This window comes from Populus nigra, chromosome 5 (genome assembly GCF_951802175.1).
Source record: "Populus nigra chromosome 5, ddPopNigr1.1, whole genome shotgun sequence".
In the NCBI taxonomy this organism is placed as follows: Eukaryota; Viridiplantae; Streptophyta; class Magnoliopsida; order Malpighiales; family Salicaceae; genus Populus; species Populus nigra.
In genome coordinates this window covers 21,190,309-21,202,320 of record NC_084856.1, presented here as the reverse complement: position 1 = coordinate 21,202,320, position 12,012 = coordinate 21,190,309, and the positions used below count along the sequence as shown (strand labels likewise).

Sequence of the window (12,012 nt, the reverse complement as noted above, 5' to 3'; positions counted from 1 at the left end):
AATGCTTCAAAAGACAGCAAGAATCTAAAGGAAACGAATTGTATATAACCTGAAATGCAACACTAGTTCATTAGCATTCATCAGAGAGTCTGGAAGCCTATTAACATGTCTGGAAACAGCAAAAAAGAACACTTGAGATGATTGGTTCCAGACCTAAAACAGAAAAGATCATTGTTCATCGAGTTTCAACTAACTTATGTTTCTCACAGGAAACAATTGGGTAGTAATCCTATACATTCCGGATTAAAAGGGATGCTCGAACATGCACTACCTGCCAATTCAATCTACCAAAATTACAGGATTAGAAATAATTGATGAAGGATCAATCTCCCAATAGCTTCTCGGGCACTTACCTTTCTCTCCAGCGTGCTTGAAAGCAGAACACTGATGTGAAAATCTACAAAACTCGGCTCGTGGTATATCCAGAACCCCAGTTTTTGATCTTTGGATTCTAGGAGCCCAGTAAAAACATTTATTTCTACCAGGAGATTCACTCACTCTAGCAGGAATCAAAACTACAACTTTCACACTGCATTCATTATCTTCCAGCACCTCAACAATGTCAGATTCACCAACGCTCTGGTCTGAACATGACTCAGAATTCCAGTTCTTATATAGTGCCCATATCTCGCCTTTTCTGGGGTGAATTTCATACTTGCTGTTCCCGATGGATTGAACTTTCAACAGATGAGAGAATTTAGAAGTGGAGAGCACCTTGGTTTCCTCATCGTTAACTTTAAATATACCACAACAAACTGGCCGCCTTGCATCTTTTGGAGGCGAGCACGCTTCAAGCATTGCCACATGCAATCTGAAATTAGGGGTAGAATCAATCACCTTGATTTGACAATAATTCCTGGGCAGCCCACCATCATTGCTGTAAAGTGCCCATATTTGATCAAGCTGAAATTTATCCTGTGACTTTTCCCTCTCGAAATTATAGCACTCTACTTCTAGCTCTACAACTTTACGACCAGAAGATATACCACTTATTATGAGACCAACTGAACCACCATCCTTCGCATGCATCATATCATCAGGTTGACTCAACAAAGAACTTGGTTTCCCACGGCTTACATCATTGTTGGCTGCAGCATTCTTTTGAGTATCCCCCTCAGTCATACCCTGACTAGCATTAACTTCACCATTTCTGTTACTTAAATCCCTTGGAGATCTTCTAGGTGTCAATGCATCTGCTACAAGTTCACTCTTATTCTGTTTCTCAGGGGTCTCAGTCCTATCTTTAGCTGGGGATGAAATATTAATTCCTCCAGGCTGAGCAATGTTGCCAGGGTCTTTGACCTTCCTACCATCCCAGTTTCTTGCACATAGACCTGCAACAATTACAATTGTGTCTGTTGGAGATTTTCCAAAGATTGAGCTCCCTATTTCTGGTCCACTCTCATATTTCTTGGGCATGCAAATCTTCCTGGAGACCTTTGTGGTTTTCAATTCACTTTTGGGAGATTGAGAACACAAATTAGTTGATTGATTATGCACATTTTCCTTTTCCAGCTTAGTATCACTGGGATCGCTGAGGTCATCAAGATTGCTAGGCAGAGAAGCAGGATCAAGTTCAAAAGACCCAGCAGGAACACCATCTCCTTCCTTGCCAGACATTCTAAACGAAGGAATCCGGTGTGAAAACTTGTATAGCTCAGTTGGTGGAATGCAAAATTGGATGACCCTATCACGAGCAGCTCGCCGAAAAATGCTGACAAATCCATTCACTTTTTGTAAATACGCAACTCCAATGCCAAAGTTCTCATCAAAATCTGATAGAACCTCCACAAATTCAAATCTGTAAGGTGGTCTATGCTTTTCTGGTTCAGAACTCCATTTCACTTCCCAATCCTTGAAGAGTGCCCAAGTTTCCCCCTTTTGAGGATATATCAAGTAACTGCCTCTGCTATTGCCATTCATAAAGCACATCTGATGAGAGAACATAGCACGATCTGCAGTTCTTTGAGAGTCCCCACTTTCAAACTTACCACATGCAACAGGCAAATCCTTGTCTGACCAGTCTTTCTCATGTGCAACATCTGAGCTAGCCTCGAGCCAAGTTATCAGTAGCTTGAAACCAGGTGAGAGAACTTTCTTGATCCGAGCATAGAATCTTGGCATGCCATCTGTATCATCATAAATAGCCCACATTTGATTAACAGCAAAACAGTTTTCAGCCTTGTCATTCTCAAAATTACTGAAATCTGGATCAGGGATTTCTAATGTCTCTGGATTTCTAATGTCATCAGCTTTGGGTTTTCCATCTTTATTATCTGATAGTGCATCAGCTTTCTCCACCGTGGATGCTTCCTCCCTCTTCGTGAACACACCAGTTTTGCTTTTCTTATTTGACAAGCTTTCTTCCAGAACCGAACTTGACCTTTGCTTGACCTCCTTCTCATTTCTATCCACTGCAGCAGCATCCACACCAGCTGAAGATTGCTCCTTATGTAACCCGCCATCCCTGACTGCTTCTTTAATCTCCTCTTCAATGACACTAGACAATCCATTCACCCTGTGTCTTTTTGATGGGGATACAGAAAAATCATCATCATCAATTAATCTTTCCTTGTAAGAAACATTCTGCTTTTGCCTTGAAGATCTCCTAGGTTGATTGCCTCCACAGGATCCTGAATTCTGTCCAGAAATACTACTTCTATTTTCTTGAATAACCACATCTTCATCACTGTCATCATTGCTTCCTGTCTCAAAACTCTCACTAGATTCCACTCGAGACTGCTTTCCTCTCTTCCTGCTTGCACTTTTAGAAGTTCCCAAATCTTTGGAAGCACCACCATTTTTTATGTTATTTCCTACTTTCACCTCACTCGGTTTAGAACTCCCACCAATGTCAACTGGTCTAAACCTGTCTGAAAAACTAGCACCAGAAGGCTTTCCACTGTTTCTTCGTGGAACAACTTTAGAGGGCCCCTGATTTGGAACTCCATTCTGATTGGGGAATTGACTCCAGGGTGATCCATTAAGCACTCCATGAATATCCAAATTGATTGCAATGAAAGAATTCTGGCAACTTTGACAGCGCAAAGTTTTATTTTGAAGTTCTCTGTAGTACTGGTACCTCATATTACAAGAGGTGCAGCATGTCCAGAATGTTGGTCGCTGTGGCTGGTATGGATGCGCACTCATGTACTGAGAACCAGGCGCGCTAGAAAATTTGTTAGCCTCATGCTGCTTCTTGGCAATGGAGTTCTGATTTGACTGATGGGATGTTGGCCTTGGTGCAGCAGGTCTCACTGAACCTTTACACTTCATATCATACAAAGAACGCTTGGCTGGATCTGTAAGCACCCTATTTGCTTCACCAATCAGTTTGAAAGCCGCCTCTGCACCAGAAAACTTGTTCTTGTCTGGATGAAGCGAGAGCGCAAACTTTCTGTATTGCTTCTTGATAACTGCCTCGTCAGAAAAGCGTTCAATTTGGAGAATTCCATACCAATCCATTTCTGACCCGTATAGTTTATTTTGTGCAGAACAATGAACCTCACAGACCGCCAACATTTGGGAAATATTCTCAAGATCAGGGTAGAGTTGCAGCGCCTTCAATGCAATTTTCTTTGCGCCTTCAAAGTCACCATTTTGCATCTTCCTCTCCGCGATATCCTTTGCTCTTATGGCCTCATCTTTGTTGCACTCCATGCTTGGTTGAAATCCAAGAGCAACAAATCAGATGCACTTTCTAATGCCACACACACAGAAAAACTAGGCAACAACTTTTGCCCTGTCTTTCCAACCTCCAACTATCATCCAAAATCTTCGAGCTGCATTAATACAAGCCAGGCATATTCAGTCGAATTTCCCACTAAATCCACGTCCAGTAACAGCAAATAACATGTTTACTGACAACAAAGAATGACAAGTGACTTACCATTTGAATAACCACCAAAATGCTCTTCGAAATAGCAATCACGCTTAAACAGAAAACACTAGCCTTTCACCACCAAAGCACCAGAACCCCCCCACTAGTAAAAGCAGCAATCTAACTGACCCCAGAAGCTTAAACAGTAGTAACCTGAAACCCACATCCAGATGTCACAAAATAAATCAGAACAATTTGCCAGCACTAAGAAAGAAAACCCCATCACTACATTTCAGATATACCAAACATAGATTTAGGAATCTTAAGACTCTATTGCCCACAAACTAGAAATACAAATTCGAAAGTGTTAAGACTTAAACATCAGCTAAGAGAAAATTTAAAAGCAACACAAAAACATAGGCCAACAAACTTACTGCGGCAAACAAACTCTAATCTATCATTCAAAACCTAAAAACACACCCATTTCATGAACAAAAAAAAAAACATAAACAGATTTAACACAAAACCCATAACTATTTAGCTCTCAAAACCATCAAAATCACACCAAAACAACAAAACTCAGCTTTGTAAACACAAATGATCCATATGGGAACTTACTTCACAAACCAAAACCCAGCAACAAGAATGCAAAAAAGCCCAAAAAAACCAAAACCCAGATTTCAAAACCCTAGCAAGATAGCACAAAACACATTTCTGTAAGAGTTAGATAGAGAGAGAGGTGTTGAGCAAGAAAAAGGAAATCCTATAGAAATAATACATCTATAATATGTATATATATATATATATATAAAAAAAAAAAAACTTACTTCAATGGGTGTGTATTTTGACTTTTTTTGTTTTTGGTTTTTAGAACTAGTGTAAAAATTTTGGGGGGGAGCAGAAAAGGAAAGAAAAAAAGGAAACAGATGGAGGGAGAGAGAGGATTGAGCCAGAGGCCCCTCACCTTGTGTGAAATTGTTTTTGTAACCCCAATAATGTCTTGTATTTTACAGTCTTCTAGCATAATTTATTAGGGTGTCACTTTTGTGCCATTTATTCGGGTATGGAATTATCTAGACTTGAGGTGGAGAAGGTGCTTCTTTTTACACTTGTGGAAGAGGTAAGATCTTAGGCAGAGGGTCTTTATGGGTTGGAACTAAGGTTTGATTTTCCCATTTTGAATGGGTTATAGCCCAATGCTTGAATTATAAATATTCAGTAGCTCAAGTTATATCACGGGTCGGGTTAAACTTTTTTTAATGTTAAAAAATAATATTCAAGCGATAATAATTCAAGACAGCTCAGATTAAATTATCTAAAACACAACTTAAGATATGAAACCGAAAGAACTCGTAAAAAAAAAAAGGAAAGGAAATTATAAAGTTTAAAGTCTATTAATTCAATGTCAAAGGAAAAAAAAAATTAAAAAAATACAACGTCGAAGGAGAAAACTCAAGTCAGCTTGGATTAACTCGACGAACCAACAACATGCAATATGAGATCGAGATTAAAAAAAAATTCATAAGGATGACCTAGTAAAAAAAACAAAGTTGAATAAAAAAGATATCAAAAAAACCTTAAGTCAATCCGTGTTAATTTTACCAACCCACTCTCGGAATAACCAAATAGTAAGAAAAGTTAAAAAATAACAAAGCTCAAGGGAAAATAAATTAATGCAAAATGATGAAATTAAAAAAAGTCATAAAAAATCAAAAGGAAAAAATCTGAGTCAATTCGAGTTAACTCGACTAACCCACCACATGTGACATGAGACCGAGATAAAAGAAAAATAGACCTCCAAAAGAAAGGACTTACAAAACAGGCACAAGTTAAATAAAAAAAAACATTATGGACGAAAATACAAGCTGCCCCGGGTTAACTTGACCAACTCGCTCTTGAAGTAACAAAATAGAAAGAGAAGCGAAATATAGACAAAGATTAAGGGAAAATAATTTAATGCAAAATAATAAAATTAAAAAAAATAAAGTTATAAAAAAATGAGTCAACTTGACTAACCCACCACTCATGATATGAGACTGGGATAAAAAAAATAGACTTCTAAGAGAAGAACCTAGCAAAACATACCGAAGTTAAATAAAAGACATTGAGTGAAAAAATACAAGGTAACCCAGGTTAAATTGATTAACCCGCACTTGAGATAACCCAATAGATAGAAAAGTGAAAAAATCACATAAATCAAGGCCCGATAATTTAACGTCAAAGTATGAAATTGTTAAGAAAATTAATTTCATAAAAAAATCTAAAGAAAAAAAAATGAGGCAACCATGGTTAACTTGATTAACCTATTACCTGGAATATGAGATTGTAATAACTCAACAAAAAAAAAGCGCAAAAAACAATGCTAAGAGTTTAATAACCAAATGTCAAATGATGAATTTGAAGAAAAAAAATCACAATTCAATAAATGACTATCATGTTGGAAGGCAACCATGAAAAATTACAAAGTAAAGTATTCAACTGTAAAATAATTTAAAACTCAAATAATGCATATCAGACGTGATATAAAAAAAATAAAATAAAATAATTAGGGACTACATTGAAAAAAAAGTAAGAAAATGATTTTAAAAAAAAGTTATTGAGAGAATAAGGACCAAAACTTGATAAAAAACCAAATGAAATTAAACATTGAGGGGCAAAATTTTTAAAAAATGATAAGAATATAACAACCAAATGAATGAAGACAAAAAAATAAATTAAAAAAACAAATTCAATAAAATTAAAAGGGATAAAATTGCAAAAAAAAATAATCAAGAAAAATATAAAAAGCATAAAAATAGAGCAATTAAAAGTAAAGGGACCAAATCCAATTAAAAAAATCAAATTGAAAAAATGCCCATAGATGAAATTGAAGAAATCCAAACTTCAAAAAGCATTAAAAGCTAAATAAACATTAATTAAAAGAAGGAGGACCAAAATCGATAAGATTACAAACCGGAGGGCACAATTGTTTTTTTGGAAGTTCAGGCGTGTCTTTCCAGGAAATGAGAGAGAAAAAAGAGAAGAAAGAAATAACCTTCACCGCAACCTGACTAGACCTCCTTCATAAGCATGCATCGCACCGCTAGAAAAAGGACTACACACCACTTCTAATGCCACAACAGGAGCAGAACTATAAAAACCAAATGGTCCCTCAAATGTCACTTGAGTGGCTCGGAGGGTATGATGTGATGACGCGTACATGAATTTTTTTTAATAATAGTTAAAAAATTAAAATTACCAAACAATCCCTGACAAAACCTAAAAATAACAACAAAACCTGTTGAAAAAGACCAAGACACCCTCGCAAATTGCCTTTATTTTTTTGAATCACAAGGTTAATTTCATCATTTTGTTGTTTTAAAAATGGAAAAGGTGTAGAAGCCCCTCTATGCATGTATATTTCTTCTCTCTTCCAAGGGCATGGTCATAACTTAATTGTTCATTTAAAAAAAACAAAAGAGCTCTTCGCCCAAAGATTAACATTTTTTGCTTCCGGGGGAAAAATAATCATTACAGTGTAACAAAAAAACATATTCGGACCATTTTGTCCCTAATCAGTTTTGCAATGACGAAAGTATCCTATAAAAAAGACATTTCTACCCCAAATTATAGGCTTAATCAATTTGTTTAGCAAGGGCAAAATTATATTTATACCGTTCCAATCCACAGTTTTTTGTGTTCAGAGCCATAGTAAAAGATTGGGCTCATTTAGTTTTTTTTTGTAATTCAAACTTTTAAATATGTTTTTTTTATAAGTATATGGCGTTTGATTATTATCTCGAGATAAAAATGACACAAACAGTGAAGACAAGATATAATATAAGATGAAGACAAAATTATATTTGGTAATAATGTACAAAACATATCGACTATATATGTGTCATGTTTGGTTAATGATGAACAAGAAAAAATCAAATATAAAAAATTTATTTTATTAATAACATGTATTATTGTCAAACTTATATATTTTGAAAAATAATTAGATATTATTTATTTTCACTATAGTTTACATTGAGTGTTGAAATTAATAATAGTATAATAACTCAGGTTATAAAACTCGAATAGACAAGATGAATCAACCCAATACCTAGTTGATTTGTAGCGTAGATCAATCTTACTTTCAAATATTTTTAAATAAGATGGTGGCTGGATGATATCTACATTGGTAGTAATGTTTGGGTGATGATTACAAAGGCTTTTGGTTGTTATATATACTAGTGATAGTGTTGATTGTAGGCTTTGTTCGAGAATGTTAAAAAAAATTAATTTTTTTTATTTGTTAAAAATAATTTTTTTATGATTTTAGATTATTTTAATATGCTGATATCAAAAATTATTTTTAAAAAATAAAAAAAATATTATTTTAATATATTTCTAAATAAAAAATACTTTGAACCACAATCGCTATCATAATCTCAAACAGACCTATAATGAGAGGTTTTATTTGTTTATGTGATGTTGTCTATGTTTTATTTTAATTATAAATTTAAAATTGTTTGGTTATTCAATACATACCATAATTTTATATAGAGTTATCTGAAAATTATTTCTTGAAACTTTGATTAATGAAAATCTACAATTAATCACTTTTATTAAACCTATTTTTTAAAAATTATAACCACAAAAACTATTATAATATCAAACAGTAGTGGTGAAGTGATAATGGTTATAATTAAGGGTTAGAATGTAGTGTACGTCGTAAATTAAGGGGTGTTTGGGAGTGTGGTAAAAATTACTTTTCAAAGTTTTTTTTTTTTGCTTTGAAATGCATTAAAATAATATATTTTTATATTTCTTAAAATTTATTTTTGATATCAGCATCTCAAAAAAATCTAAAAAAATTCAAATTTTAATTAAAAATGGTTCAATTCTAAGTCCATGACTCATTTTATTTTCTTGAAAAATAGCGTTATTTTCTTATTGATTATAAAATATTCTATTTAAAATATATTTTTTAATACTACAAAACATTGAAATACACTTTCTATATAATATGTTCTAAAAAAAAAGTTCCCTTGGTATGTATTAATTGACTGGCTTGAGAATCCATTTAGATCCATAATAATTTAGTACTCTTTATATTTTAAGCGATTGTCATACTTGACGACTTACATACTCTATTTCCAATTCCAATTGCAAGTCTCTTATAAAATAGACTTTAATTTAGCAAAATATATATTGTCAATGCTTTTACTTGACAACCATTTTGGAAAAAAAAACTATATAATATTGATTGATTGAGAAATTTCCTAGGTCGGTCCACTATGTATATAATATAAATTAAAGCCGAAGACAAAGTCAACTGTCTAATCATAAGTTCTAATCAATAAGAATAAAAAAATAGAATCAAAATGTAATGTTTATGTTTTCAATCAATGAGAATTAAATAATCAGAATAAATAAAGAAACAAAGTATATTATAACCTACAAAATTTTATTTAATATGCATAACTGATTTAAATAAATATAGAAACAAAATAAATTATTAACTATAAATACTAAAATAAATCAATCTTTCACTTCAAAATGAGCAGTTGTCTACGATTGTTTTAATCTTGTATCTTTTCTTAATCGGGTACATCATATAAGTTTTTAATTAAATCAAGAAATATATATAGTATCTTAATTTCCAATTGAATTTTGCCATGTGTTTTGAATATTTTGAGGATCCAAAAGTTAACATTTGATCATTAATTGAATTGAATTTTAAATTATTTGAATTTGATTTTCCAAATTATTACTATACATAATTTTATAATTTATTGAGCATTTAATGAAATTAATTTTAGCTATAATGTCACAATGATTGCTAGATTGTAACAACTCGTAAATAACCGCACTCGCTTATAAAATTAATTATAGGAAGCCCAGCGGTAGAGGCAAGGTTTCCTTGCCTCTGTCACCCGGGTTCGAGCCCTAACGTGCACGCCTGTCATCCCCGCGGTGTCTTACATATCTATTGGGCTTGCAGGGTATTCAGTGGGTCCGGGGATTAGTTGTGGTGCGCGTAAGCTGGCCCGGACACCCCAAATTACAAATATATATATATATATATATATATATATATATATAGGATGTTTTTGGTATTTCAGGCTCATTTTTTTACCTTTTCATAGCTGTAATATATTGTTTACAGGCCCTTATTTATTGAAAATATTATTATTGTATGTGTTTAATAAATTCATGATAAAATTATATATCATTATAATTTGTTAATAGTTTGTAAGGTACATGATAAGTTGTGATCTGTGATTTAAAATTAGGATATTTAAAAGTATGATATCAATTGTTTTTTAAAATTCACTTAAAAATATATTAATTAAATATATTTTGTTTTGAAAACTAAAAATCTAATTTATCAGCGGTGAGGGGGCTGGATGTTTTTTTTTTCTTCTTGCAGGGTATATTTTCACACGTTTATGAATTTTTTGAAATTTAACTAGTTATGGTTTGGATTAGTGTTTAAGAATAAAATAAATAGATATAGAAGAAACATAAAACTAAAAACAAAATATAAAATAAATCTATATATAAAATAATATTAAAATAAATTTATATTCTTTCAAAATATAAAGATTATAAAGAAATCGCTTGTCCTGGAACTTTACTAGCAACTTTGCCTCGCCTGGCAAGGAAATCAAGAAACACAAGCGAAAAGTCATAAACTTTTAATCTGAAGAATGATTCCAAAAGCAAGATCAAAGAACAGAAAATCAAAAATTATTTTTTAAAAATTATTTTTTTAATTATTCCAAAAGCTACTCATAGATATCAAAAACAGTACAGAAAGCGACTGTGTGTGGTAGGTTGGTGGGTTAGGTGTGCATAAATAGGAAGATCAAGAGAATTTCCCAGGTCTCTTTCTCACTCTTTTTTTCCCATCTCCGATGGGGATCCCATTATATTTTTTTTAAAAATATTTTTTATTATTTTAATATACTAATATAAAAAATAATTTTAATATATTTATAAATAAAAAACACTTTTAAAAAATGCTAGTCAACTCTTTAATATTTATAAATTTTACGTACATTCTTTGAATTAGCATTTAGTGGAATCACTATTTATTTTAAAAAATTAAGATTTTGTTATAATAATATCATTTTTATGTGAATTTTCAATTATTGAATGATTGATCCCATTACCAGAAATGGGTAAGTGTGAATAATTTATATGGTAATATGTTCTCCAAGAACACATGCTGGTCAACTCTTTTAAATATTTGGACGGTTCTCATGTTGTGGCCTGCGAGTCTCTGCATAACATATGTATATATGTTTATTTTTTTAGTTTGATAATAAAATATTTTTTGAGTTATTTTATTGTTAATTACGACCAACCTGTTCTTCAAATAACTAAATAAAAAAAATGTAAAAAAATAACAAAACTCGAAGGCAAATAATTTAATGTAAAAAGTCCCATTAAAAAGACCTTACCACCCCTGAACTAAGACTGCTTGCATTCACTATTAGTATATATTATATAGTATAATAATAATGTCTCAAAGCATGCTGCAAAATGATGGGCCTGGGTCAACATCCCCAAGCACGTGAATGATGGGCCTGGGCTCTACATCCCCGACCACGTGACTCACGTCGCAGAGTTCAAGGTAAGGTCTACAAGAAGCACCGCCCCAAATCCTCTGCAGTAGATTGTCCAGGAGCTGATATAGCACCGGCCTCATGTGCTCCGTGAGTGAGGTAGCTGCCGAACTTGCGGCTAAGTAACCATGAAATCAAGCCCCTTTCACCCCATACAACTCCTATAATTGGGACCTGTAGTTTTGGTAGATAGAAATGCATTCATGTGGAAATTTCATTGATGATTTAACCAAAATCTCTGAAAAGAGTTCCATGAAATGTGTGCATTTCTTACTTGAAAATGTACCATAACCCGAAAAATGTTTTCCGTAATCTTTTATGTCTAATGCAGCTGTAGAAATCTTCACCATGTCAGCTCCAGTGGCTTGTATTCTTGCGACAAGATCGGCAATGGCCTCAGGAGTTGGAGTATTGTGAAAATTGTGAGATGAAACAATGACTTTGAATTTATCAGGTTTCTTTCCATCCATGGAATCGTTGAATTCATGAACAATCTGCAAAACAATAAAGGCTAGGAGGCTCGGGACTTCCAAAAAGCAGTATCAGATGGTATTTTCCAATGGAAACCTTCTGCACAAGAAACCGGAGTTT

At 33.1% G+C, this 12,012-nt stretch overlaps 1 protein-coding gene across 4 annotated transcripts; it reads right to left on the bottom strand.

Moving 5' to 3' along the window:
* Window positions 1-25: 25 nt before the first annotated feature.
* On the bottom strand, window positions 26-4,911 carry LOC133694698 (uncharacterized). Of its 4 annotated transcripts, XM_062116359.1 has the most exons (4): window positions 4,648-4,763; window positions 4,439-4,508; window positions 3,890-4,033; window positions 26-3,782 (listed from the first exon to the last, which is right to left on the bottom strand). In XM_062116359.1, exon 4 carries the CDS (start codon window positions 3,658-3,660, stop codon window positions 280-282), a length of 3,381 nt encoding a protein of 1,126 aa, XP_061972343.1. In that variant the 5' UTR covers window positions 3,661-3,782; window positions 3,890-4,033; window positions 4,439-4,508; window positions 4,648-4,763; the 3' UTR covers window positions 26-279. The 4 variants fall into 4 exon arrangements, with proteins under 4 accessions (XP_061972343.1, XP_061972344.1, XP_061972342.1 ...); XM_062116360.1 differs by lacking the exons at window positions 4,439-4,508; window positions 4,648-4,763 and adding an exon at window positions 4,785-4,911; XM_062116358.1 differs by lacking the exon at window positions 4,439-4,508 and having other exon boundaries at window positions 4,648-4,775.
* Window positions 4,912-12,012: the final 7,101 nt, after the last annotated feature.